The sequence below is a fragment of the Poromitra crassiceps genome (genome assembly GCF_964638095.1).
Source record: "Poromitra crassiceps genome assembly, chromosome: 4".
NCBI classification, from domain to species: Eukaryota; Metazoa; Chordata; class Actinopteri; order Beryciformes; family Melamphaidae; genus Poromitra; species Poromitra crassiceps.
In genome coordinates, this window is record NC_139626.1 from 27,848,530 (window position 1) to 27,872,039 (window position 23,510).

The 23,510-nt window shown below is 43.4% G+C and overlaps 2 protein-coding genes across 2 annotated transcripts; one reads left to right on the forward strand and one right to left on the reverse strand.

The window, feature by feature from the left end:
* Positions 1 to 690: 690 nt before the first annotated feature.
* Positions 691 to 22,177, forward strand: eif2ak1 (eukaryotic translation initiation factor 2-alpha kinase 1). The gene is made up of 15 exons (XM_083634688.1): positions 691 to 991; positions 2,331 to 2,498; positions 3,670 to 3,818; positions 7,889 to 7,929; positions 8,064 to 8,163; positions 8,304 to 8,384; positions 9,145 to 9,238; positions 9,352 to 9,400; positions 10,209 to 10,572; positions 12,016 to 12,124; positions 12,409 to 12,515; positions 18,422 to 18,536; positions 18,646 to 18,725; positions 18,910 to 19,143; positions 22,004 to 22,177. Exons 1-15 carry the CDS (start codon positions 823 to 825, stop codon positions 22,151 to 22,153), a joined length of 2,010 nt encoding a protein of 669 aa, XP_083490814.1. The 5' UTR covers positions 691 to 822; the 3' UTR covers positions 22,154 to 22,177.
* On the reverse strand, positions 12,647 to 16,803 carry LOC310774600 (ankyrin repeat domain-containing protein 61-like). Its single transcript, XM_083634689.1, has 5 exons — positions 16,539 to 16,803; positions 15,866 to 15,960; positions 15,331 to 15,505; positions 14,472 to 14,672; positions 12,647 to 14,029 (listed from the first exon to the last, which is right to left on the reverse strand). Exons 1-5 carry the CDS (start codon positions 16,749 to 16,751, stop codon positions 13,385 to 13,387), a joined length of 1,329 nt encoding a protein of 442 aa, XP_083490815.1. The 5' UTR covers positions 16,752 to 16,803; the 3' UTR covers positions 12,647 to 13,384.
* Positions 22,178 to 23,510: the final 1,333 nt, after the last annotated feature.

Below are 23,510 nucleotides of genomic sequence, written 5' to 3' on the forward strand. Positions count from 1 at the left end.
TTTAATTTTGCAATAGATTTGGGGGTTTTGCATTTTGTTTTGGTGGTTTTGTGTTTTGAGAAAATGAGCCCTAGTTTCAAAGCATGTGTGTAAGCAATTATGATTTTTTTTTAATCCTAAAGCATAGATAGTTCAAATCTTGGCGTGTTATGGAAAGTAATGTCGGGAGGGTTGGGGCGAATCAAATTTTCTATCTCCCCCCCCTGCATTTATTTTTTTTGTTTTTGCTGAAAGTGAAATGTTTTATGGTCACTCACGATTCTCTGGAAGACTGGTTGGCTTGGTCAAGCCTTAAAAACTCGTTGTATAAGGGTTTTTTGAAATGTCTATGGAGAAAATCAATGGGGAATTCACTTCTGGGGCAAGAAACGTCACATGACTACAACATTTGCCTTTGTAACTTTTCATCATCTCGCGAGATGTTAGGGTGCGTGTACAACTTCCAGGTACTGTATATAAACGAAGAAATATTGTTGCATTGACGGTGTTACACCCTGTTATGTTCGTGATGGGGTTCAATATAGCGCTTCTACCGCATCTACTTATTGACAAAAGTTACGAGTAGGGTTTAAAGATGTTATTTTGTGTAAAGTATTTTAACGAGTTTATTCGTTTTTTTATTGTCGCTCAAATTGTCGGACGGTCCCCTTCACATGTGTTGGTTGAAACATGGCCGCCAGTTGATCGACCGTGTGGGACTTATTTATGCTAGGCTCATATAACGTCTGAACAACTCAACTTTAAGAATCCGTTCACCAGATATGGGGCAGGCGTCGTTGTCAATTGGTTAATTGGTTAATTAGAATACTTTGATAGTCGTCAATGCGTCATTATTCACACATAAACATGTTTAGCGGACTCCGGTCGGAGGAATGTTCCAGCAGCAACGCCTTGATCAGCCTGTCAGCTGTCAACTTGTCAACCAGGAGACCTGAGACAAGTCTGTTCAGTTTGACCAGCGAAGAGGACGAGGAAGACGCCCCGTTTGATAGTAAGCCGCCTGCAGTGCCCATTCTGTCGGTGTAGCAGCTTGAACTGTAGGTGGTGAACTTTCAGCGGTGTTATGACAACTGCAGGGATGCAAACTTGTCACCTTGGATTCCAAAATATGGCACTTAACTGAATGGTTTTGAGTGGTTTTGTGTCTGCCATGGACTGCATGTCACCTTTTTCTCCATGAGGTTGCATGCATCCATGCACCTGCTAGAAAAACAAACCGTTATTTTAATCATAATAATATAGCATTAATCAATCATCAGTGATGGTTGTGTGACTGTCATTGAACTGGGTAATGCCAGAGTAAAGTCTAAAATCTTCAAAAAAGAAATGAACATTAAATCAATTTAGACAACATAATTCATTCATATATCACAACAGCCTATATTTCAACTGAAAACCTGGGTTTTGCACACTGATGGCACAGTTGGTATATCACATTTTTGAGAAAGTGTAGTAGGCCTAAGATTTCAATTTAACCCTCTTTCAAAACCAGAGCAGTATGAAAATGGCTAAGTATGTATAATACACTTGAGAAACACCTCATCATCACCCCAGTGTACACAGGCCACATTTGACTATCCGTGTAAGGATACAATGTAAGTCCTTACACGGGAATAGCACCATGGTAGCCTATCTAGATTGTGAATAAGGGAATCGGGGTGTAAAATGTGGAGCAGAGAATGAATGACAAAAGATAAATGTAGAATGCCGATTAAAGGTATAAGTGTCACTTATTGAGCTGATCAGTTAGGCTCTACTGAATTTCTGCTTTCAAATGGTCTTTAGCCCCTCCACACCACACATCTTGCCCTATGGTGCCATGAGAGGAGTGTTGTGGAACTTTGCCAGACAACATGGACACCCCCCCCCCCACCCCTCTCTGCCCCGGTCATATGTTTATTACATAATATACAGTAGGTGGAGGGGAGGGGCTGCTGTGTGCTGCTCCAGGCAGATAAGCACACGCCCCCTTATGTATCAACAAGATGGGCTCATTTGCGTCCTTCGAGGTGAAGCTCTGGATTCTTGATATTACCCTGCGAGTGTTTTATACACAAAAATGGACCCAGGGGAAAAAGACATTGTTGAAATGATAGCACAACTTATTGCTGAAGGTAAGACAGCTGTGGTTATATAGTGTAGAGAGAGAGAAAGAGAGAGAGAAACATTGTGGAAATATGAGTGTTGTGTTAAGTTTCATTTTAAGAATTTTGCAAGAAAAGGAATCAAGAAAAAAAACGAAGCTGATTATGTTATTGTCATGTTTCAGTAACGTTCCACGCCACTGCTTCTTCTTCTTCCTCATTTGTGCCTCTTTTTTTCATTCTCAGCTACTGACTCAGATCATAACCGTGGAGTGCTGATGGCCGGGAAGCGTTACCCGTCCCTCCAAGAGTTTGCCTCAGCCATCCCCAACCACCTCCTCCTGGGCTCCCTGCTGGAGCACCTGTGCTTCGTCTACGAGAGGAACCCAGCACGCTCGCGCATGCTGTTCAAAGGTAGCCGTTGACGTTTTCACGTGGAATTGACAGATTACTGTGTTTATTACCATTAAAAGCAGGGTTCCTTCCTACACACATCCGGGAAAGTCTGGAAATGTCTGGAAGAAGAATTTGATATATTTCCAGGTGTTGAAAAGTTTGGAAATTGCACAAAAATGTTAGAAAATTATGCAAAACTTACGAAAATACACATTTTCAGTTGTTAAGACCCCCGTCATCTCAAATATTCTGGTATTTGTCACTCACTATGAAGAATACTCTTCATCACCGACTATCAGAATATCTATGTAATTGTAGTCTGAAAATGTTCTGTTCAAATCAAGTAAATAAGGAAAAAAGATAGACATTTGAAACTGTGTAGGAACCAGGGTGGGAATTTCATCATTTCATCTGCCCTTTGGCGTTGCAATTTTTCTTAGGGCACAAGGCCACGTGCCAGGGCACAAAGGCAATTGCTCTATTGACATTGTTTTTCTGAAATGTGTGTTAAAATGAGCCGTATCCTTTGCATACATTCAGGCGGTGTCTCGTCATAGACGCGTGGTCAATGGGTCATCTTCCCAGCCAGCATAGTTAGCAGTTAGCTTAGATTCAACCTCCGCAGTAAACGCACATCTGAACAGACGTCTATGTGCCTGCTGTTGAAGCCCCAATCCTGTAGTGTCGAGCCGCAGCACCGTCCTTTAGTGAGTCAGCCCATTGAGATATATGGGCGGTTTTCTAGTCAGTCGCATGCCATCTGTAGTAACATTTTGTGGGCGTTCCCACACAGAGCGACTGTATCTAGAGGGCAGGCGACATTCAGCTCAGATCACTGATGCCTTTAAAGCAACTGACAGTAGCAGGCTGGTACTGTAGCAGGGCACTGCCAAGGTGGCCTTGCGGATCTCAGGGCATCACAGCCAGAGGGAGGGGCATCACAGCCAGAAGGAGGGGCAACAGAGGCCGTGGCCTCCATGTAATTCCCCACCCTGGTGGGAACCCTAAATGGTATTTTCCATTTTGCAGTTATCCAACACTTAAGAACTTATTTGTAACAATTTTACAACGGTATCTATTTTAAGACGGCTTTGAACGTGGCTTGGCCATTCATAATCAAGGACCGGAACTATCTGTTTTATAATCACTCTTTGCGCCGGCCCCTCATGCTTTTCTGTCTGCCACACAGCGATTGGCCAAGGTTTAGCTGCCATGAACCTCCTCTCCCCATTGGCCATCAGTGATGAGTTCAGCACCGTCAGACTGCAGCACAACCAGGCCTTCACTGAGCTGCTGCACGCTGCCAGCTCCTCTCTGTTCCCACAGGTGACTGGACAGGTGAGTCTGATTGGCCTATACTGTATCTATTTGTTTTGAGGGATAATCTATAAGGCCATGCAAGTGAGAGAATTGTTCCGTGCGTGTGTGTGTGTGTGTGTGTGTGTGTGTGTGTGTGTGTGTGTGTGTGTGTGTGTGTGTGCGTGCGTGCGTGCGTGCGTGCGTGTGCGTGCGTAAATGCGTAAATAATGAAAATAAATTAGACATTAAAATAAATCTGCACAGGAGGCACTACTTGCAACTCTTTCACTCCATTTCTTATTTTGTAATGTTGCTATAGAACAGGGGTGGCCAAACTTTTTTGGTTGTGGGCCGCATACAGAAAAATATAAGGACTCGCGGGCCAAACAATATTAAGCGTGGCAGTTTTCGCGGCAAAAAAATTGGACCAGAAAACCCCTGTGCCATCAAAAATTTAATTTCTACCTAAATAAATATATGACACATAGTTTATTGATGCGCTCACCTATTACAATGGGTATTTCTGTATGTTATCAAATTTTCTTTTCCTGTGCCAACAGGTTAAGACAGAGATAATTTAACATAACATTAGTATTAACACATTGACTGCCAGCCCTTTTTTCAATGCTGTAGGTAGGTTCTGCCAGGTTTTTTTTTGAGGATTCTGGCTCATTTTACAAGAGCCGAGGATTCTTTTCTGTTAAGACTTCGTGAACACCAATCACCTAAAAAGAACTAATAGAATGTGTGCTTTCTCTGTCTAAAATAGTTAGTTTGTAGAGTTAGTAGTTATGTAAGCATTAGCAGTTGAATACAGCATGGTTTCAGCGTCAGAAAAATTATTCAGAGATAAACGGCTTTTTGTGAAATTCGATAGAACAGTCACTTTAACCATTCATTTTTGGCATCAGTAAGAGTCAGACATCTAAACAATAGTTTTGAACAGTAATTTCCTCCATAACAGCAGGAAACCCCCCTCTGCTTCCAACTCCTCCCTCCGTGTGTTCTCCTCCTGCCTCCCTGGCTCTCCAGCGGGCGTGTCACAACGAAGTTGCTGCTGCCTGGCTGCTGCCTGTTTGCGCGGCCGCTGTTTGAGGAAGTCTGGGTGGACTCGCTCGTTTCGTGGAGTTTTGGTTGAGAGCTTTGATGCGATTCTGGTCATATTTATGCTGCGTGTTTCAAAGTGTGCATCCAATCTATTCTTGGAACCCCCCACCGTTGCCACCGCTGTGCATCAGCGCGAAAGTGAAAGCGTTTTCGCCATCAATTTTACAGTATGAGAACGGCTTCGTCGCGCTTTTCCGTCCAGTTTTGGGTTGCCTCTTTCTACTGTGGAGAGACATGTCGACACTCAGTGGGTCGGTAAAATAGATTATACACATTCAATACCTCCAATTCTGGTGTAGGAGACGTAAAAGGGGTTGATCGATGTCCCACCGTCAAAAAAAAAAAATGTTTATGTAAGCCGAGATATCTCGTCCTTGGCACTCAACGGTTGGATTATGTAAGCCGAGATATCTCGTCCTTGGCACTCAACGTGTTAAACATTAATTCATTTTTTTTTTTTTTTTTTAATAAATAGACCAGGTCAGGGTGCCCAAGTATAACCCATTTTCAATGGTTTTAAATTGAAAAAACGAAATGGGGGAATCCGTTTTTTTGTTTTTGTTTTTCAGTTTCTTTTTCTTAACCCTTGTACCCCCCTCGTCCAGCAGCTGGATCGTAAGGTGTTTTTTTTGTGTGTTTTTTTCTGTGGAAAAAAAAGTTTTGGGAGTTCAGGGCTGAAACTTTCCAAATCATGTTTTTTTTATTTATCATGGTAATTCACCCTTCCGCCATGCTAAAAAAGTGTTCCTGGCACAAAGTAAGTGCTATAATCACGTTAACCCCCCTCGGATCCAGCAGCCGGCGTATTAAAACCATTAAAACCACTTTTTTGAGACCTCCAGGAAATTTTTACAAAATTAATCTATTTTATTTTTTTCAGCGGGCATCCTGGACCAAACACCTTTAAATTTGACCTTAATATCTAACCTTGGAGTTGGTTGAACATTTGGTGGAGTTACAACCATTCAAAATCCATTGCATATTTTTCCCATTGATTTCAATGTTAATTTAGCAAAAAAACAAAAAAAATTTTTTGACTCCCACGTACTTTCCCCAAAAATAATTATTTTTCTGATCTTACACCTCTCAGCTAGAGTCAATACATCAAATTTGTAGCTTCTATTGTGTTTGGCCCCACCCCTGTATTTGATCAGTGCTGGCATAGCAGCCAATTGCATGCAGTTTAACATTAAATACACAGTACAGTGGTCGTCCTAGCAACATGTCACATGACCTGAGAACCCGGATTTTCCAGTGCAAACTACTGATTTGAAGCCTTTAGACCAAGATTGATGGATCAATGAAGCTATCTTATGTTTTTTGTGAAAATTAGCTGGCAGTCGAAAATGAGCAGTTTCATGATTTTTTATGAAACTCACCTTCATTGACAATACGTCCGTATCTCCGCGCTCGTTCGTCGTAGCGACTCGCCGATAGCATTTCTGGAATCGCCGTCGAAAATTGACCATAGATCTCTAACATCGTCGTGTTTTGTGGTTGTAGCAGCTTTCTATCGCTCCCGGTTTGAGGTGCGCTCAAAGCACCGATGCACAGTAAATCCAAAGCCGTGAAACGAGGCTCTTTCTCGGGTATGTTGCTGGACGCCTCGGTGCGGAGGTCTGTCTGGATGTACGCCTCTCTCTGCGTCCCCCTGCTGCTCTGAGAGCAGAGTCACCACAGGCCAGTCACCCGGATGGCAAAGATCGCTCATGAACAACATCCGGGTCGTCTCCAAGATACATCCTGTGGACTTCCGTGTCACAGAACCGGCGCGTATCGTCGTTTATCGATCAATATCTGGCAAGCAGCCAGATAGGCAAAAAATATGGATGGATAATAAGGATTGCAATTCAAATAAGTAAGAAAATAATTCCTCCGCGAAAAATGTGAGAAATCACAGGCTAAAATAATCCCACAGGGGGATATCCAGGTGGCATTGATGGGAAAGCAAAAAAATCATATTTTGTCTTTTCTACTGTAAATTTGATTGTACAGTAAGTACAGTAAACTGGCATTTGAGGGGTTAAAATTCTGAGTAAGCATGAAATGTTGATATGAGGTATGAGGGATGAAGTTACCAATGGATAAGAATCAATATAAAAATCATAATAATAATTATAATAATTATTATGAATATAATTGATTATCAATATCCAGCTGCTGGACGAGGAAGTGTAACAGGCAAAAAATATAAGGAGGGTACATTAATGTTTTTGTTTTTCAGTTTTTTCCCCCGTTTTCGTTTTCGTTTTCCGTTTTAAACTTTGAAACAGAAAAACGGAAAAACGTTTTTACCATTTAAAAAAAAAATTTTTTTTTTACAATTTTCTTTTTACAATTCCCCCCCCCCCCTAAATTCATGGAGGGCCACTTAAAAACGGGCAGTGGGCCGCAGTTGGCCCGCGGGCCGTAGTTTGGCCACCCCTGCAGACACTGCATGTAATAGGCCACGCCCATCACTAGCGTCATTTTCCTTGAATTAAACATAGCTAAAAGCTGTTGTGTGGTGGGGCTGCGCAGAAAACAAATGTAAAAAATCGCCAGTTAAAGTTTTTTTGTACTCCTGAGCAAAACAAGGAAGCCATTGAGAATTGGCGAGAAGAAAAATGTGGATCTAGCTGTCAAGAAGTAAGTTGGAGTGTTCATCTTCCGTATATACGATCTTTTGGTGCAACACGCAACCATGCACGTGACATAGGAGAACGCCAGGATTGGACAGGAGTTTGTGTTTTCCCCCGTCTTGGGCGTGGTTTCTGAATGATGACGCGTTACGCAGTGTCTCTATGCTATAGTTGTCTGTCTCTTGTAGTTTTCTAAGCACAATGTTGTAGTCAGGAAAAGGGGGTACTTGGATTCAGAAATCAGGGAAGGGGGGTACTGAAGCCCAAAAAGTGTGGGACCCACTGGCCTCTGTCATTCAACATGATCTTTATCTATCATGTAATCTACTGCCAGTGTTTATTGTTGTGGTAACTGCTTTTGTTCACCATGTCATTTCACAGGGCCAAGACCTTAACACAGACGCACAGAGCCTTGCTGTAAGGTAGGCACACAGAGCCTTGCTGTAAGGTAGAGAGGCACACTCATTGTTTTATGTGGAGTATGTTTGAATTATGAGTTGCTTTCGAGGAATATCTCTGAATTCTGTGAAGAGATGTTGCTTCCACCTTCCCACAGACCTAAAGAGGGACTGTTTCAAGCACAGACGTCACGATATCTCAGTGAGTTTGAAGAGATCTGCAGACTTGGAAAAGGATCATATGGCAACGTCTTTAAGGTACTTCACTCATCCATTCTTTAAAACATGCTTTTATCAAGGCCGGGGTTTGCTACACCTGTTTTTACACTGCTTTGAGTGGCTGCTGTGAAAAGGGCCTTTACCAACACCGTGTCATCTTCTTCGACTTCATTGTGTAGGTTAAGAACACGCTGGATGGCCAGGATTATGCTGTGAAGAAAGTTCTCATCAAAAACGTCTCAAGGGATGACTGCATGAAGGTGGGCTAATCGGGACGTCCTGTTGATAGACCTGAGATAGCACACACACACACACACACACACACACACACACACACACACACACACACACACACACACACACACACACACACACACACGTAACAGAGTGTCTAATACATAGCAAAGGTTGGTTTGACTCTGATGAAGACGCTGTGTGTCAAAACGTTAGTCACTGCACCTTATTAAAATAGCTTTCCAGTGAATCGAGTGCTCCAGGAAAGAAAAAATATATACAGATCCTTTCCAAAAAAATTGAATATCATGGAAATACCATGGATGACGGTGGGCTTCAGCGGATTGTCAAGCAAAGACGATTAAAAAATTTGGCGGAGATTCAGAGGGAGTGGACTGAGGCTGGAGTCAGTCATAACTGAGAAGTAACTGCTGATTTTCTTCACACTATTCTAATTTCTTGAAATACTGTTTTGGGGGTTTTCTGGAGCTGTAGGCCAAAATTATGAAAAATGAAAGAAAGGCTAGAAATATTTCACTTTGTGTGTAATGAATCTATAATCTATAAAAGTTTCACTTTTTGAAAGGAATTATGGAAAAAAACGAACTTTTCCATGATATTCAAATTTTTTGGAAAGGATCTGTATATTTTTTATCATACTGTCCTGTTCTGAGAGCACCGACCTCCCTCTGTGGAGGGGCTGAAGCGCAAGAGACTCCTTCGACATTGATAGTGTCTAATACATGTTTGCTTGTCTGTTTGTTTGTGTCATTGGCTGTTCTCCAGGTGCTCCGGGAGGCCAAGGTGTTGTCCGGCCTGCAGCATGTCAACATCGTGGGCTATCACACTGCTTGGATGGAGCATGTGCAGCCTACAGTGTGTGAGTGTTGGCCTGCTGTCCCGGGGCTGTTTTTGTTTGTGCTGAAGGGAAAGAAGTTCTTGTTCTCTCACATCACTGGATCAAGCTTTAACGTTGAGCCTTCTCTATTGCAGACCCCCAATCTGCCCTGCCAGCACTGGATTCACCTGCACAGCACGACAGGTAAGATCAGCCTCAACATTTACACCTGCCAAGTGCTAATGCTGGTCAGATGTGTCAATAACAATAAGGGTCGTTTGAATATAAGATCACATGCTGTTAGAAGTTATTTACAGTCTTTGATCTTTGCTTATTCTTCCATTTCTTGCTAGCCAGTACACTCTCTGTGACCGCCAACCAATCAAATTAGAGCAAACCAATGGCTCTGCATCAAACAGCCAGTTGATTAGACCAGAGGTTCTCAAATGTTTTTCAGCCAAGGACCCCTGACAAGATAGAAAATATACCGGGGACCCCCTCATTCTGATTTGTGATTTGGGGCTAAGCTTACGGTAATTGTTTCCACGGTAACGTGCTTGACTTTTAAATTGATAGGTTTGTTAGATTAGAATGTAATCCATGAACCATTTTAGATTGAAAGCAAAGCAATATTTTCGTTGAAGCTTTTGCCAAAAAAAAAAAAAAGTTTTTATTTTTATTTTCCTGAAAACTTTTCGCTGACCCCCTGGCAAAGTGCCACGGACCCCCATTTGAAAACCACTGGATTAGATGCCTGTTTCACTGCTCGACACAAAGCAGTCGTGTCTAAACTTCTGCAAACTTTTCCTATGAACTAGCATGACCTTAGCATGACCTATGAACTAGCATGACCTTAGTTGAAACTTGGTTGGGTGGGGGGAATAAATCTTTGCACGGACATCTTGTTAGTTTACCAGACAGTGGCAGGTGAACCAAAAAGTGAATTTCAGCCACTGGGTCAGATATTTGCCCCGAGTCATTTGCTACATGTATCTCTGCCCTTTCTTCACAGTACCGACGACAGCCCTGACTACAGCAGCACCGGCTCCTCGATCATCTTTGAAAGCAGCAGCCACGCAGACGCAGAACTTCCAGGGGAAAGCCAGCCTGTCCAAGCCTTACTCCCTCACCAGGAGAAGGGCCAGGCGCTCTGTCCCAAGACCGCGCGCCGCATCCCGGACAGCTACGTCCCCTGTGTGTTCCTGGGTCAGCGAAGCCTCATGAAGAACTCCAAATGTCCCGCTATGAGTTGGGACGAGTCGGTGCTCCTGGAGGACGACTCCAGCAGGAGGAGCGCGGAGCTGAACAACAACAACTGCATCGACCTGGAGAGTCAGCAGTGGGCTGACAAACCCACCGCCAAGCCTTCGAAAGAGGTAGGTGGTCTAAGATGCTTCTTTGAGAATGGAAAAGGGATCCCAACGGATGTAACATACCAGAAATACTGGGGCGGCTGTCGCTCAGGAGGTAGAGCGGTTCGTCCACTAATCGCTTTGGATAAAAGAGGTCGGTGGTTCGACCCCCGCCTCCTCCAGTCTGCATGTCGAAGTGTCCTTGGGCATAATACTGAACACTAAATTGCTCCTGATGTGTGCCAGCACCCTGCGTGGTAGCTTGCCGTCATCGATGTATGAATGTCTGTGTGAAAGGGTAAAGCACCTTGGGATATCTCTTGTTATGATTTGGTGCTATATTAATATACAATTGATTGATTGATTGATTGATTGATTGATTGATTGATTGTACAGTACCTACTCATTGTAACGCGCTTTGTATAAAAGTGCAGGCCTTTTAAACCATTTAGAAAAGTAAAGAGAGTGTGCCTGTTACTCAGTGTAAGGCTGCCTGATGGAGAGTGGATCCACCTGTTACTCAGTGTAAGGCTGCCTGATGGAGAGTGGATCCACCTGTTACTCAGTGTAAGGCTGCCTGATGGAGAGTGGGTCCACCTGTTACTCAGTGTAAGGCTGCCTGATGGAGAGTGGGTCCACCTGTTACTCAGTGTAAGGCTGCCTGATGGAGAGTGGGTCCACCTGTTACTCAGTGTAAGGCTGCCTGATGGAGAGTGGGTCCACCTGTTACTCAGTGTAAGGCTGCCTGATGGAGAGTGGGTCCACCTGTTACTCAGTGTAAGGCTGCCTGATGGAGAGTGGGTCCACCTGTTACTCAGTGTAAGGCTGCCTGATGGAGAGTGGGTCCACCTGTTACTCAGTGTAAGGCTGCCTGATGGAGAGTGGGTCCACTTGAAACATGTTAGTGTGCATGTTTCTCCATGTTTCACAGCCTACATCTTTGCGACTGTTGTCTTAAATAAATACCCTTCTCTTTGTTTCTGTTTTTCAAGTGGTTCCTCTTTTCTGTCATTTTGGAGAACATAAAACATGATAAGGTTCTAAGGTGACAATGTTAGAATACATATAACATACTGAAGACACCAAATAATACCCAAATTATAAAAAATAAAAAGAAAGGGCATTATTTGTTACCCACGGGCCAGGTTGGGCCGGTCTCGGGTTCGGGCAGAGAATCTAACCTCTAATGCAAATGTAGATTTGTCAGTACTCTTTCCACCTCTGGCTATTTTTAGCCAAAATCTTCAATGTCTTACAATTTCTTTAAATGTAACAATTTTCATTCCAACATAATATAAATTACAAGACCTTGCACGGTCGAAAAGCCTCTGAAATAGCATTTAGACCACCGCGAAATGAGTGTTGCAGTGAAATGTAAATTTTCCTTCCATTCAAAAAAGATGAATATTAGTTATTATTCTAGTAGTTATTGTTCTGCTCCCCCCCCCCCCCCGCACTTTTCTGTAGGTTCAGTTCCACCTGATGCTGTACATCCAGATGCAGCTGTGTGAACGCTCCCTGAAGGATTGGATCTCTGAGAGGAACGCTATGCCCAAAGACGAACATGCCATCAGATGTAATTATTCTTTTTTTGCTCATTAACACAGGCTCAGTGTGACAGACAAACATAAACATTAACATACACAAATGAAATTGGGTCTGGTGATGTGGCGAAAATATCAAGCTATTTTCCGACAATTAAATCTTACGATATTTTATAGTCTTACGTTTTTACGTCCAGTCCAGTTAGATTTTTTTTAAAGTGCATGACTCCAGGTTACTAATAGAAACCATTGAGTTGCTCCTCGTTTACATAGAGTTTGGATAATAAATACTTAAATACTGCATTTGTATTTTCAGGTCCTTATGGGAGCGTGGATGCAGAGCGCACACTCAACCTGCTGAGAAAAATACTTGAAGGCGTGGAATACATTCACTCCAGGGGAATCATGCACAGAGACTTGAAGGTAATGTGCTTTACAAGTGCAACACATTTTATCATGGCGATAGCCAGGCCGGAGGCATTATGGATTTGGGCTGTCCGTACGTACGTACATACATTCGTACGTCAGTCCGATATTCGTTTACGCGATATCTGAGGAACGCCTTCATGGAATTTCATCAAAGTTTGCCTCAAACGTCGACTTGGACTCAAGGATGAACTGATTAGATTTTGGTGGTCAAAGTTCAAGGTCACTGTGACCTCACGAACGCCATTCCCAAGTTCGTTAACACGATATTTCCAGAACGGCTTGACAGAGTTTCATCCAATTTTCCTCAAACGTCCACTTGGACTCAAGGATGAACTGATTAGATTTTGGTGGTTAAAGGTCAAAGTTCAGGGTCATTGTGACCTCACGAACCCCATTTCCAAGCTCTAACGCGATATCTCAGGAACGGCTTGACGGAATTTCTTCCAATCTGGCTCAAACATCGACTTGGACTCAAGGATGAACTAATTGGATTTTGATGGTCAAAGGTTAAGGTCACTGTGACCTCACAAACTCCATTTTCAAGCTTGTTAACGCGTTATCTCAAGAAAGCCTTGACGGAATTTCATCTAATTTGCCTCAAACGTTCACTTGGACTCAAGGATGAACTGATTACATTTTGGTGGTCAAAGGTCAAGGTCACTGTGACCTCACGAATGCCATTTTCAAGCTCGCCATATGTCAGTAACACCTTGACGGAATTTATTCACATTTAACTCAAACGTCAAAGTCTTTGACAGATTTGGTCTTTGATGAGGTAGATCAGATTTGAGGCATTAGAGTTCACAGACTGAGCTCAGGTTTCTGTATTTAAATAATCCTCCCGCCTGCTCTCGCAGTCAGCTTCAGTTCAGCATGACGGAAAGACGCCAAGCAGCAGACAAATCGCTTGGGGAATCCGGTTCACTATCTGCCACAAAGGAGATGCTGTCTGCATTCTGCCAGCAGTTGAAGACAAAGTCATATAACCTCTCAGGCAGGATCTTTCTCAGCTCTTCTCTCTCGCCCCGGCCACGCTTCAGATAGATTTGAATCTTGCAAATGTCCTGAAGCCTCCTGGGCTGCTGAGTCAGGTTCAGCAGCTGGAGTCTCTGCTCGGAGAAGCGTGGGAGCAACAAGGCGGCGGGCAGGAGGCCATCTTGGTTGTAGACAGTGAGCGGGGAGGTGAGGCTGAGGAGCTTGACCAGCAGAGGGCCGCGCCTCACGTTGGGCAGGTGGTTCAGGAACAGGAACAGACAGTTCTCCCCTGCTCCACTCAGCTTGTTGGGGTCGGCTCCGTAGCACAGCAGCAGGTCGGCCAGCGCCTCGCTGCCCGCGCTGCACGCCTCCTGTAGAGGCGTCCTGCCGGCCGCGTTCAGCGCGTCGGGCGACGCCCCCCGCGCCAGGAGCTCGGACACACAGCTCATGTGTCCCTCCGGGGTTTTAGTGTTGCTCATAGCTGCTGCCGAACAAGCCAGGTGCAGAGGAGTGTTCCCAGACCATGTCGTCCCCTTTTAAAGCAGACACCAGTGTACATGAATTTCATGAAATACAGAGTTTCAAGCATATATTTGAACAAAACCTGAAACTTATCATGGCATCAAGAATGAATGAACTGCCTAATTCCACCACTTATCAATGCCAAAATCAATTAGATTTCCAACATTTTATGTGACAAGCATGCTAAGACCAAAATAATATATGTTCTCAAGGCATTCAACTGAGCATTAAACTGTTTAGAATTCCCTTAACAGTTGAAACATGCATATGGAGGGGTTTTCTTTTCCCCCACTAGTCTTCTCTTTGCTGTCCTCTGTCAGGATTTGAGTGTTCTCTGGTTTACTTGGTTGGGCCTTTTTACCTATGTGGTGTTTTGCTTTTGAAAATTGAATAATCTCCAAGGAAGTTCAGCAGCGGGAAAAATAACAATTAAATAGAGGGGGCGACACTAACCTTGTTGACATCTGCCCCTTGACTGATCAAGCTGGCTATAATGTCCTTGTGGAGGATCCCGGAGGCCATGTGCAGGGCCGTCATCCCGGTGGCGTCCACAGCGTTAACCTCGGCGCTGTAGCTGGCCAGGATCTGGACTGCCGGCAGAGCTGCGTAACGTACTGACAGGTGGAGAGACGTCTGGCGGCTCCCGCCCTCCACCTTGACAAGAACCACAAGAAACGCAAGCCTTAGGCATAAATACTGCAAGAGGAATGATGGAGCCATTCATACCGGCATTCTTGAGAATTACTAGTATGAATCTTTAACTTTTTTCATCTTTTCACCTCTAATCTTTTCAGTACCGGACATTTTACACCTACATTTGAGCCGTTTAGCTAACGGCCTTAACCTGAGTCACCTATGAGTGCAACACTATGCTTCAATTACTGCAACAGCTAATAACAACAACTAGTAAAAAGTGCGCAGGTATTAACCGCCGTGCCCTGACTACATTCTTGTGAGAGAAGTGCTTGAAGAGGAAGTCAAAAATCGGAGCAAAAGGCGAGCGCTTGAAGGCAACTTTTTGGTTGAGCGCAGTTTAGAGCAGGTACAGTACAAGAGTTGTCTAGCATGGGGGCCCAGAGAGAAATAATCCTAATAATAATGGATTGGATTTATATAGCGCCTTTCAAGACACTCAAAGCACTTCACCTATCAGGGGAGGGAACTCAACTCATCAGAAGTGAGCCGCTAACCCTGCCATTGTTAGCCCTGTTCTACCTATTGAATGTCACACATGCAGGCTTCCAAATAGAGCGAAAGGTGTTGTTTTTTTGAGCATCCTAAACAGACTTGTCATACAAAACGGATGGGTCACCTCAGCATTGACCGCAGCCCCGTGGTCACAGAGGAGGCGCAGACAGGCCTCTGCCCGCTGCTGCTTACTGCTGCTCACAGCAGTCTGGAGCTCGGAGCGTGTTCTGGGCCCGGGAGCCAGGATGTACGGCCAAGTGCTCATCACCAGGTGCAGCGCGCTCCTGCCGTGCTGGTCCCTGTGATAGGTGTGGAGAGGCATCAGTTAGCACGCGCGCGGTGGGGAGGTGGGGGTCGCAATATTAACTAAATATAAACTAAATATAGGAGCAGAGGCTGTAATTAATTGCTTAAGAGAAAGTCACAATCACTTTTCTTTCAACTATTAAAACAATCTATTACAAGAAGAAGTTGTGATGGTATGAAGTGCGGTTAGCGTTGGAGTAACCGTTTTTTTAACTCAAGAGGCGTACTTACGCCACATCAACCTCATATTGCATTGTAGTGTTGGTGGTGGTGATATTTGTGTGTGTGTTTGTGCGTGTGTGTGTGTGTGTGTGTGTGTGTGTGTGCGCATGCACACGCGTATTTGCGCAAACCTCATTTCAGGGTCTGCCCCTGCCTGCAGGAGGCGCTGCATGCTCTTCACTCTTCTGTAAGATGTCGCCAAATGAAGGGGGAGGATAGCAAGGCCCTGAGGCAAGACAAGACCAGACAGACTGGAAGGCTGGTCAAACATGCTAAATATGTGCTGTCTACATCAGTGATTCTAAAAACAATTCACATGAAGGACCCCTAAACAGACAAAGATTAGACCACAGACCCCCATTTTATAGGATTTTGTCCCATGGTCTCCCATATGATAATAAGATTGAGGCTTTATATGTTTTATTACAGAAAGAATCCATGACCAAAATAGTCATTGTGTTACTTATGAATGGAATTATAGCTAAAATAAATTACCCCCCTTTTGGCTGGGGACCCCCTGGAACCCCCTCAAGGACCCCTGGGGGTCCCCGGACCCCCATTTGAGAACCACTGGTTTACACTGGAAAAAAGGTCATATCTTAACCTGAATTACCACTTTAGAGCAGAAACACTTCACATATATGAATAATCATTAAGCTTGCAATGGTTATCATATCACTGTCTACTCTACATGGTCACCTGTGTATGATTTTGTGATATTACAGTATTTAAAATACTGTAGATACTGTAGAACTGTCATGAATAATTCTGAATTCATCCAGAAGAAGGTTACACTGCACTTACCTTGTACATGACTTTTATGGGACCTCCATCTTGTATCTTTATCAGAAAATTGCTCCCATGCTTTCTTGTCATTTCATCAATGCGTCCCAAATCTTCATCCATAATTGCAACGTAGAATTCATTGTCGTGAAACGTAGTACTGTTCCAGTTTGGGTCCTCGCTCTCCTCCAGCATGGTTAGGCATCGCAGCTCCACTACCTTGTGTTTAGACATGCAGAAGGTGAGCAGGGCTTTTGAAAGCTGGTCATTCTGGTTTTTTAAACGTGAGCTGAGTATATTACTCAAGAGAATGTCAGTTGTCAGACATACTCACTTTGAGGAAGGAAATACACAAACATGGTTTGTGTATTTCCTGCTTCATGCTTCCTGCTTCCCGCTTCTCTTTTACAAGCCGAGTTCGTCTGATTTTGTCATTGAGGTTTGTGAGTTGTGGCAAAGTTTGTTGTGTGGCCTTTCTGTCACAACTGATAATGAAGTTTGGGGCCAATTCTGGGGACTGATATAACACACTCAGAATGGAGAACTTGTTCATCTGAATATACAACTCTGTCTTGTCTTGTTTATGTTTGAGCTTTTTCTAGCTTGTTTGTTGATTTGTTTGTATTGTTGAACTTGAATGATTTGTGTCTTGTAAGCCCAGACGGGTTGGGCACCATGAATATGGTGCATGACACAGAAATACAAATGTATCTATCTATCTATCACACTCTGGAGTGGCCTATAGGCTGTTTGAAGTGGTTGAGCTTACAGACAGTGGCAGTTAAATATTTAGTTTTGAGAAAGGAAGAGGAACAATTCTATTCTTCAAAATAAATGTGTACTAACCAGTCTTTGGAAGTGCAGAAAATAAAGTACAGAGTACCTCCAAATTTGAATCAGATAATAGATCAGGGGTGTCAAACACACGGCCAGAGGTTCCAATCCGCCCCACAGGATGACTGCAAAGTGTGAAAATTGCACTGAGAAGTCCTTCAATCCAATGTGATGCACTTGTGCAGGCTAGGAGCAAGTTAACATATGAAGAAGAGTTCATTTGCAAAAACAGGTAAACGCCATTCTTAAAATGAATGATTAAATAACACCTGTTTGATACTCCCTGGACTGCACATACAAAACATTATTGAGGTGATTTATGTGAGAATTATCAGATTAATATGTTTTAGTTATGATTGATAATAAAAATGGCCCAAAAATAAATAAATAACAATATAAATACATGAATAATTTAAAACTATAAAAAATACAAATGAAGATACCTGTTTTTGCAAATGAACTCTATTAAGTTGCAGAAACTATTTTCAGTACCCTTGAATATAGAGTATTGCACAGTTGCTGTCAATTTGAATGCACAGTTACAGAGTTAGATTTGATCATTTGTTTTTTGATAGTAACTATGGTAACTGAGATAACCCTATGTGACAAAGTGTTCTTAACATGTACCTGTAATTCTTTACACTAAAAGAAACTGGAAAATGTGGAGGTGTTGTTATTGATAGGTTATTATGCATTGCTTTTCTTTGTCTGGCCCACTTGAGAGACCACATTGGTCACATGTGGCCTGTGAACTAAATGAGGTTGACACCCCTGCAGATGATTGGATGTCTAAGCAAAATGAGGTTGACACCCCTGCAGATGATTGGATGTCTCAGCAGCTGGACACCCAATCGCACTGTAGCATCATCCAGTCATTATCATCTCATCACAGAAACTTTTTTCTTTTTTTCTCATACAGTATGGCATTATAAGTTATTAGTATCTTCCTGGTTAAAGCTTTTATGGTGGGGAAAGTAGGTATCAGAAAGTCCTGTAATATGAATCTGAATCTGCACTATTTCTACTTAATATTATATGGAACTAATTATAATTTCTCTCATTTTTCACAGCCTAGGAACATTTTCCTCCATGGGCAAGACTGCCATGTCAGGATCGGAGACTTTGGCCTGGCCTGCAGGAATATAATACTGGATGGCCATGAGAGCTCCACCTGCAACAGCAGTGGTAACGCCTTTGTCGCTTTAAATACTTTCAGCACAACGGTAGCTCTGAAAATCACCAGTAGATGGTGCTGTGTGCATTTGAGTCACACTCATCTGGTGTGTTTTTGCAGGTTCCACACACACGACAGGCGTCGGTACGTTTGTGTATGCTGCACCAGAGCAACTGGAGGGCTCCCATTATGATTCAAAGGTAAACACAAGAATAGTACAATATAGATATAATAATAACAATATAATATAATGTATAATATAGACAACTGAATTATTTTATTTTAGTCTGTTTTAGTCCATTTACCATTTTGAATGATTTTTCATAATGGTGTAAGTCCATCAGGAAACATGAGTCTAATTGTGTCTGGGTGTTTCTCTCCCAGTCGGACATGTACAGTGTAGGAGTGCTGGCTCTGGAGCTTTTCCAGCCGTTTAAGACCGAGATGGAGCGTGTGCGGACCCTTACGGACCTGCGAGAAGGGAAGATCCCAGACTCCTTCAGCCACAGGTGGCCCGTCCTGGCCAAGTACATCATGAAGCTGACGAGTAAAGACCCCAGCATCCGGCCCAACGCCACCCAGCTGCTGCAGAGCCAACTCTTCAGGAGTAAAGACATGGTATGTAGGGATGGATGGATGGATGGATGTACAGTGGCTAGAAAAAGTATTCAGGCCTGTGTAGTTTATTGTCCTGCGATATGAGTTCAAAATACACTTATTTTGGATCTGATATCATATGAAACTAGAAGACCTAAGGCATCGATTGGTACCCAGCAAGTCACGCTAGATTGATGCGTTCAATGATCATGCAGGCCCTCCTGCTCTCCTCTCCTCTGCCCGTCTCCAAACTTCCCTTCCTTGCAAGGAAATATGATGCGCAAGAACAGAACGGATCTGTCCACACGGCCGAGGAGGCGCCGCAGATAACGCACGCTCCAGGCGGCTTGGAGGTGCTTAATAAATGAGTATGCATTATAATTGGCAATAATTATATATACTGGAAGGGCGATGTCCTGGATGATTGAGTTTTATGATGCGATTAGTTGTGAAGTGTAGTTGGAGTATGCGCAGTAGGCTACTATGCGTGTGTAATGAGCATGGTTTCTTTGATATTCTGCTCAGCATGGCCATGTTATAAACACACTAGATTCTTCAGTATGAAAAGTTAATTGAATTAATTGGAGCTCAAACTGTGTCTAGAACAGTGGTTCCCAACCTACGGTACGCGTACCGTAGGGTGGTACTTGCGCCCCCTGCTGGTGGTACTTGGTACTCTGTGAAAATTAATTTTTTTTTTTTTTTTAGTTTTTGTGCCAAATCCATGGTGGTCATTAGTAGTAGTTTTCAAACATGTGAAAGTGAAATAATAATAATAATTATTAATTTGGCAGTGTTTCTCAAGGTAGGTGGTACTTGCGCCCCCCCCTGCTGGTGGTACTTGATCCCTGGAATCCCAATGTTTAAATTATGAAATAAACCCAACTTTAAAATCAATTGTAAAACATGTTTATCTATCAAAATAATACTACGAATGAAAATAAACTTGTGATCATTGAAATTGAGGTTTATTTTGTTGTCTTGAGATTTAGAAACAAATATTTGTTTCTGACGGACACTATACCTGTTGCGCATGCACAATTACCTGCCCGCCCCGCATGGTTACACAAGTGGTGAACAAAGACGAGGAGGGATGCTAAAGTGGATCAAAACGGGAGGGAATCGTAAAAGAGCTGTAGTAGAGGAGAGCAGCAACGATGAAGCACAAGGAGGTGAAGACAGCACAAGGGCAGCTGCTGCAGGTTGCACATAGGCTGCAGGTTGGAATAAATTTGCCTCCTGCGTGAACTGTGCATAGCTGAATAGACTGTATTTTAACGTTGGTCATATGGTGGTACTTGGAGAGCCAACTACTTTCTCAGGTGGTACTTGGTGTAAAAAGGTTGGGAACCACTGGTCTAGAAGACCTGTGGAGTCTTGTTATTGATCATTATTTTGCAGTTAAGACTCAACAGTTTTGGCGCATTGAACCATATGACAGAACAACCAACATGATAGAGGATACTGTCGGCACAATTTGAACTATATATAATATATAACTAACTATATATATATATATAACTATATATATATATATAATATATAACTAACTATATACTAATATATCTGCGTGTGCTGCTTGTAATAAATACAAACTGTCGCAGTTGGAACTGTCAGAGGGCAAACAGTAGGCTATTCACTTCTGAAATTAAAAGGCCCATCCAAAATTGAAATCCTAGCGCCCTGACTGTTCCTCTCCTCTCCATGCGTGCAGCGCACCTTAAGCATGGATCTCCTGCTGTGAGTAATCAGATTTCTACCATTCAAATTTCTCCGTAAACCTTGGAGCCTGATGGTTAGTTAATTTTGTCAATTAGCCAATTGTGTTTATATGTTTTATCACCTCTCAATCAAAGGTTAGGATTTGAAATGCAAGTGGCAGGGAGTATCGCTGCACTCGCTTTGGAGTCATATTTACATGCGTGCAGGCGAGAGGGAGGGAGAGAGACAAAGAGAGGGGGCCACGGTGTCGCCTCACAGCAAGAAGGTCCTGGGTTCGATTCCCGCCTAGGACGGTGTGGGCGCTGAGGGTCACGTGTTCCCCTTCCCATGTCCTCAGTGCCTACTGGAGTTTGCATGTTCTCCCTGAAAGGCAAACAGAAAGAGAGGAGGGAGAGAGAGATGCTCCTGCTCTGGACATGTGGCGACCTCAGTCAGTCTTAATTGGTGTGACAATTATTTGGGCAACGTGAGCGTGTGAGGTTGAAGGTTAAAGAGTGTGACACCCGCCAGGCAGAAGCATGTGAGGTTGGAGGTTAAAGAGTGTGACACCCGCCAGGCAGAAAGAAGCATGTGAGGTTGAATGTGAAAGAGGGGGCACGGTGGCTCAGTGGTAGAGCTGTCGCCTCACAGTCAGAAGGTCCTGAGTTCGATTCTCGCCTGGGACACTGTGGGCGCTGTGGTTGTGTTCCCCCCCATATCTTCAGTGCCTACTGCCCAGGTGGGGTATCTCGTCGTAAGGGCCTTTCTCTCTGTGTGGAGTTTGCATGTTCTCCCCGTGCTCCCCCAGGGGGTTCCTCCGTATATAACCCCCCCATTAAAAACATGCAGAAGATCAGATCGTCATCGTCATCCGACCAGTGACGACAACATCCGAAGTTGGTCCCCGGGCGCTGTACGAGAAAGCGACCACTGCTCCTGGCCTGCCCCCCCGGAGGAAAGGACATGCCTGGATGGGTTAAATGCAGAGGACACTTTTCACCGGCCACCGTCAGCATGAGTGTGTTGTGGCCGCATGCATGTATTGTGGTGTTCGTGTGACAATAAAAGACGGGCTTGTCCCGTTACGAGAGAGTTTACGAGAGTTTAAGAGTGTGACACCTGCCAGAAGCGTGTGAGTCGGCAACCCTGTAATAATTAACAATCTTTTTTCCCCCTTCAGGTTATCCATGGTTTGCAGAGGAAAGTTGAGGAACAGGCAGAGGAGATCGTTCTGCTCAGGAGACGCCTCAGTCAGTTCCAGAGCTCACACGACTTGCCTCGTTTGTCAGAGTGCGACGACACCTCAGCTCAACAGACTGACAAAACTTGATTAGTGCCACGTTTGGATAACTTGGTGCAAATGGTAGACTGTGTGTTTGAGTATGTGAGTGTGTCCTCTACACCCGAGTGTTCACTTCAATCAGCTGTACAATAAAAATGTATTTATTCTACCTCCTCTGACATTTCCAAGAGATGCAATTGGTGGTTAGCCTGTTAAAACCATACTAATCATGTGAACTCACATGCTGTTAGTTTGACCAGACTAATTGGTGGTAATTTGAGATGTAATTTGAAATGATTCAGTGTATTACAACTTGAAAACATACAAGGAAAGGGCTGCTAAAAAAACTGAATTTACATTTTAGTATTGTATCCATGATTTCTGACAGTTGGACAAATCGCAGTGAGACAGACTTCCCATGAGGATTTTATGTTGATTTGGGCATTCCCAAGTGGCCAAGTTGTTGAGTGATTTCATAGTGGAAGGGCTTTTAGTCTAGGGAAAATAAGGTTTGACCTTAAACTAATTGCAACAGAATTTATTTTTATGTTTATATTGATGCCCAAAACACTATATTAAAAATCCCAGAAAATCCCATTAGTGGAAATATGTTAAAATTACATTTTTTCAAAATGGCTGCCATTATTAAAATGTTGGCCATATCTTGACTCCAACTAGACCTAGAATTACAAATTTGGTGTCTATTTCCACATTTTTGGGGGCAAGGAATCCACAGAAATGGTTGTTGAGTCTCTAAGTAGAACAGATTTTTATTTTCTCATGTAAGTATGTATGACATGGCTATGAAGTTATGGTTTGCGACGGCTGTCTGAGGGAACAAGATGTGCATGAAAACTCACCCTTTTCCACTAACTATTAGAACATATTAGCCACACTTACATTTTTTATGTTTTGTTTTGTTATGTTACAGTATGTTTGGTAGAGCTTTTCCCTAGCCCCACCCCTTTCCTGACCACACCCCCTCCCACCTCCCACATACACTCCACCCGATACACCTGTCCATGCCCCCTACCCACCTCTCGAATCCAGACTCTCTACGACCTTCCTATCCCTAGCAACAGACTCTTTTCCCTAGCCCCACCCCCTCCATTGAGCCGACCCGGATCACATCCGCTCCAAAATGTAATGCGTTCTTCCTTGGCCCATGCTACACCCTTCCACCAAGTTTCATGAAAATCGGCCCAGTAGTTTTGCCGTAATCCTCCTGCTAACAGACAAACGGTCAGACAAACAGCACCAAAAACATCACCTCCTTTGTGGAGACAATGCCAAATTTGAGAATGTTCCACTACTGGGATTTTCTGGGATTTTCAGTATGTTAAATTGGAAGGTTTCAAGAGCTGAATACAACACAAATAATTTCTGTTGCAATTTGTTTAAGGTT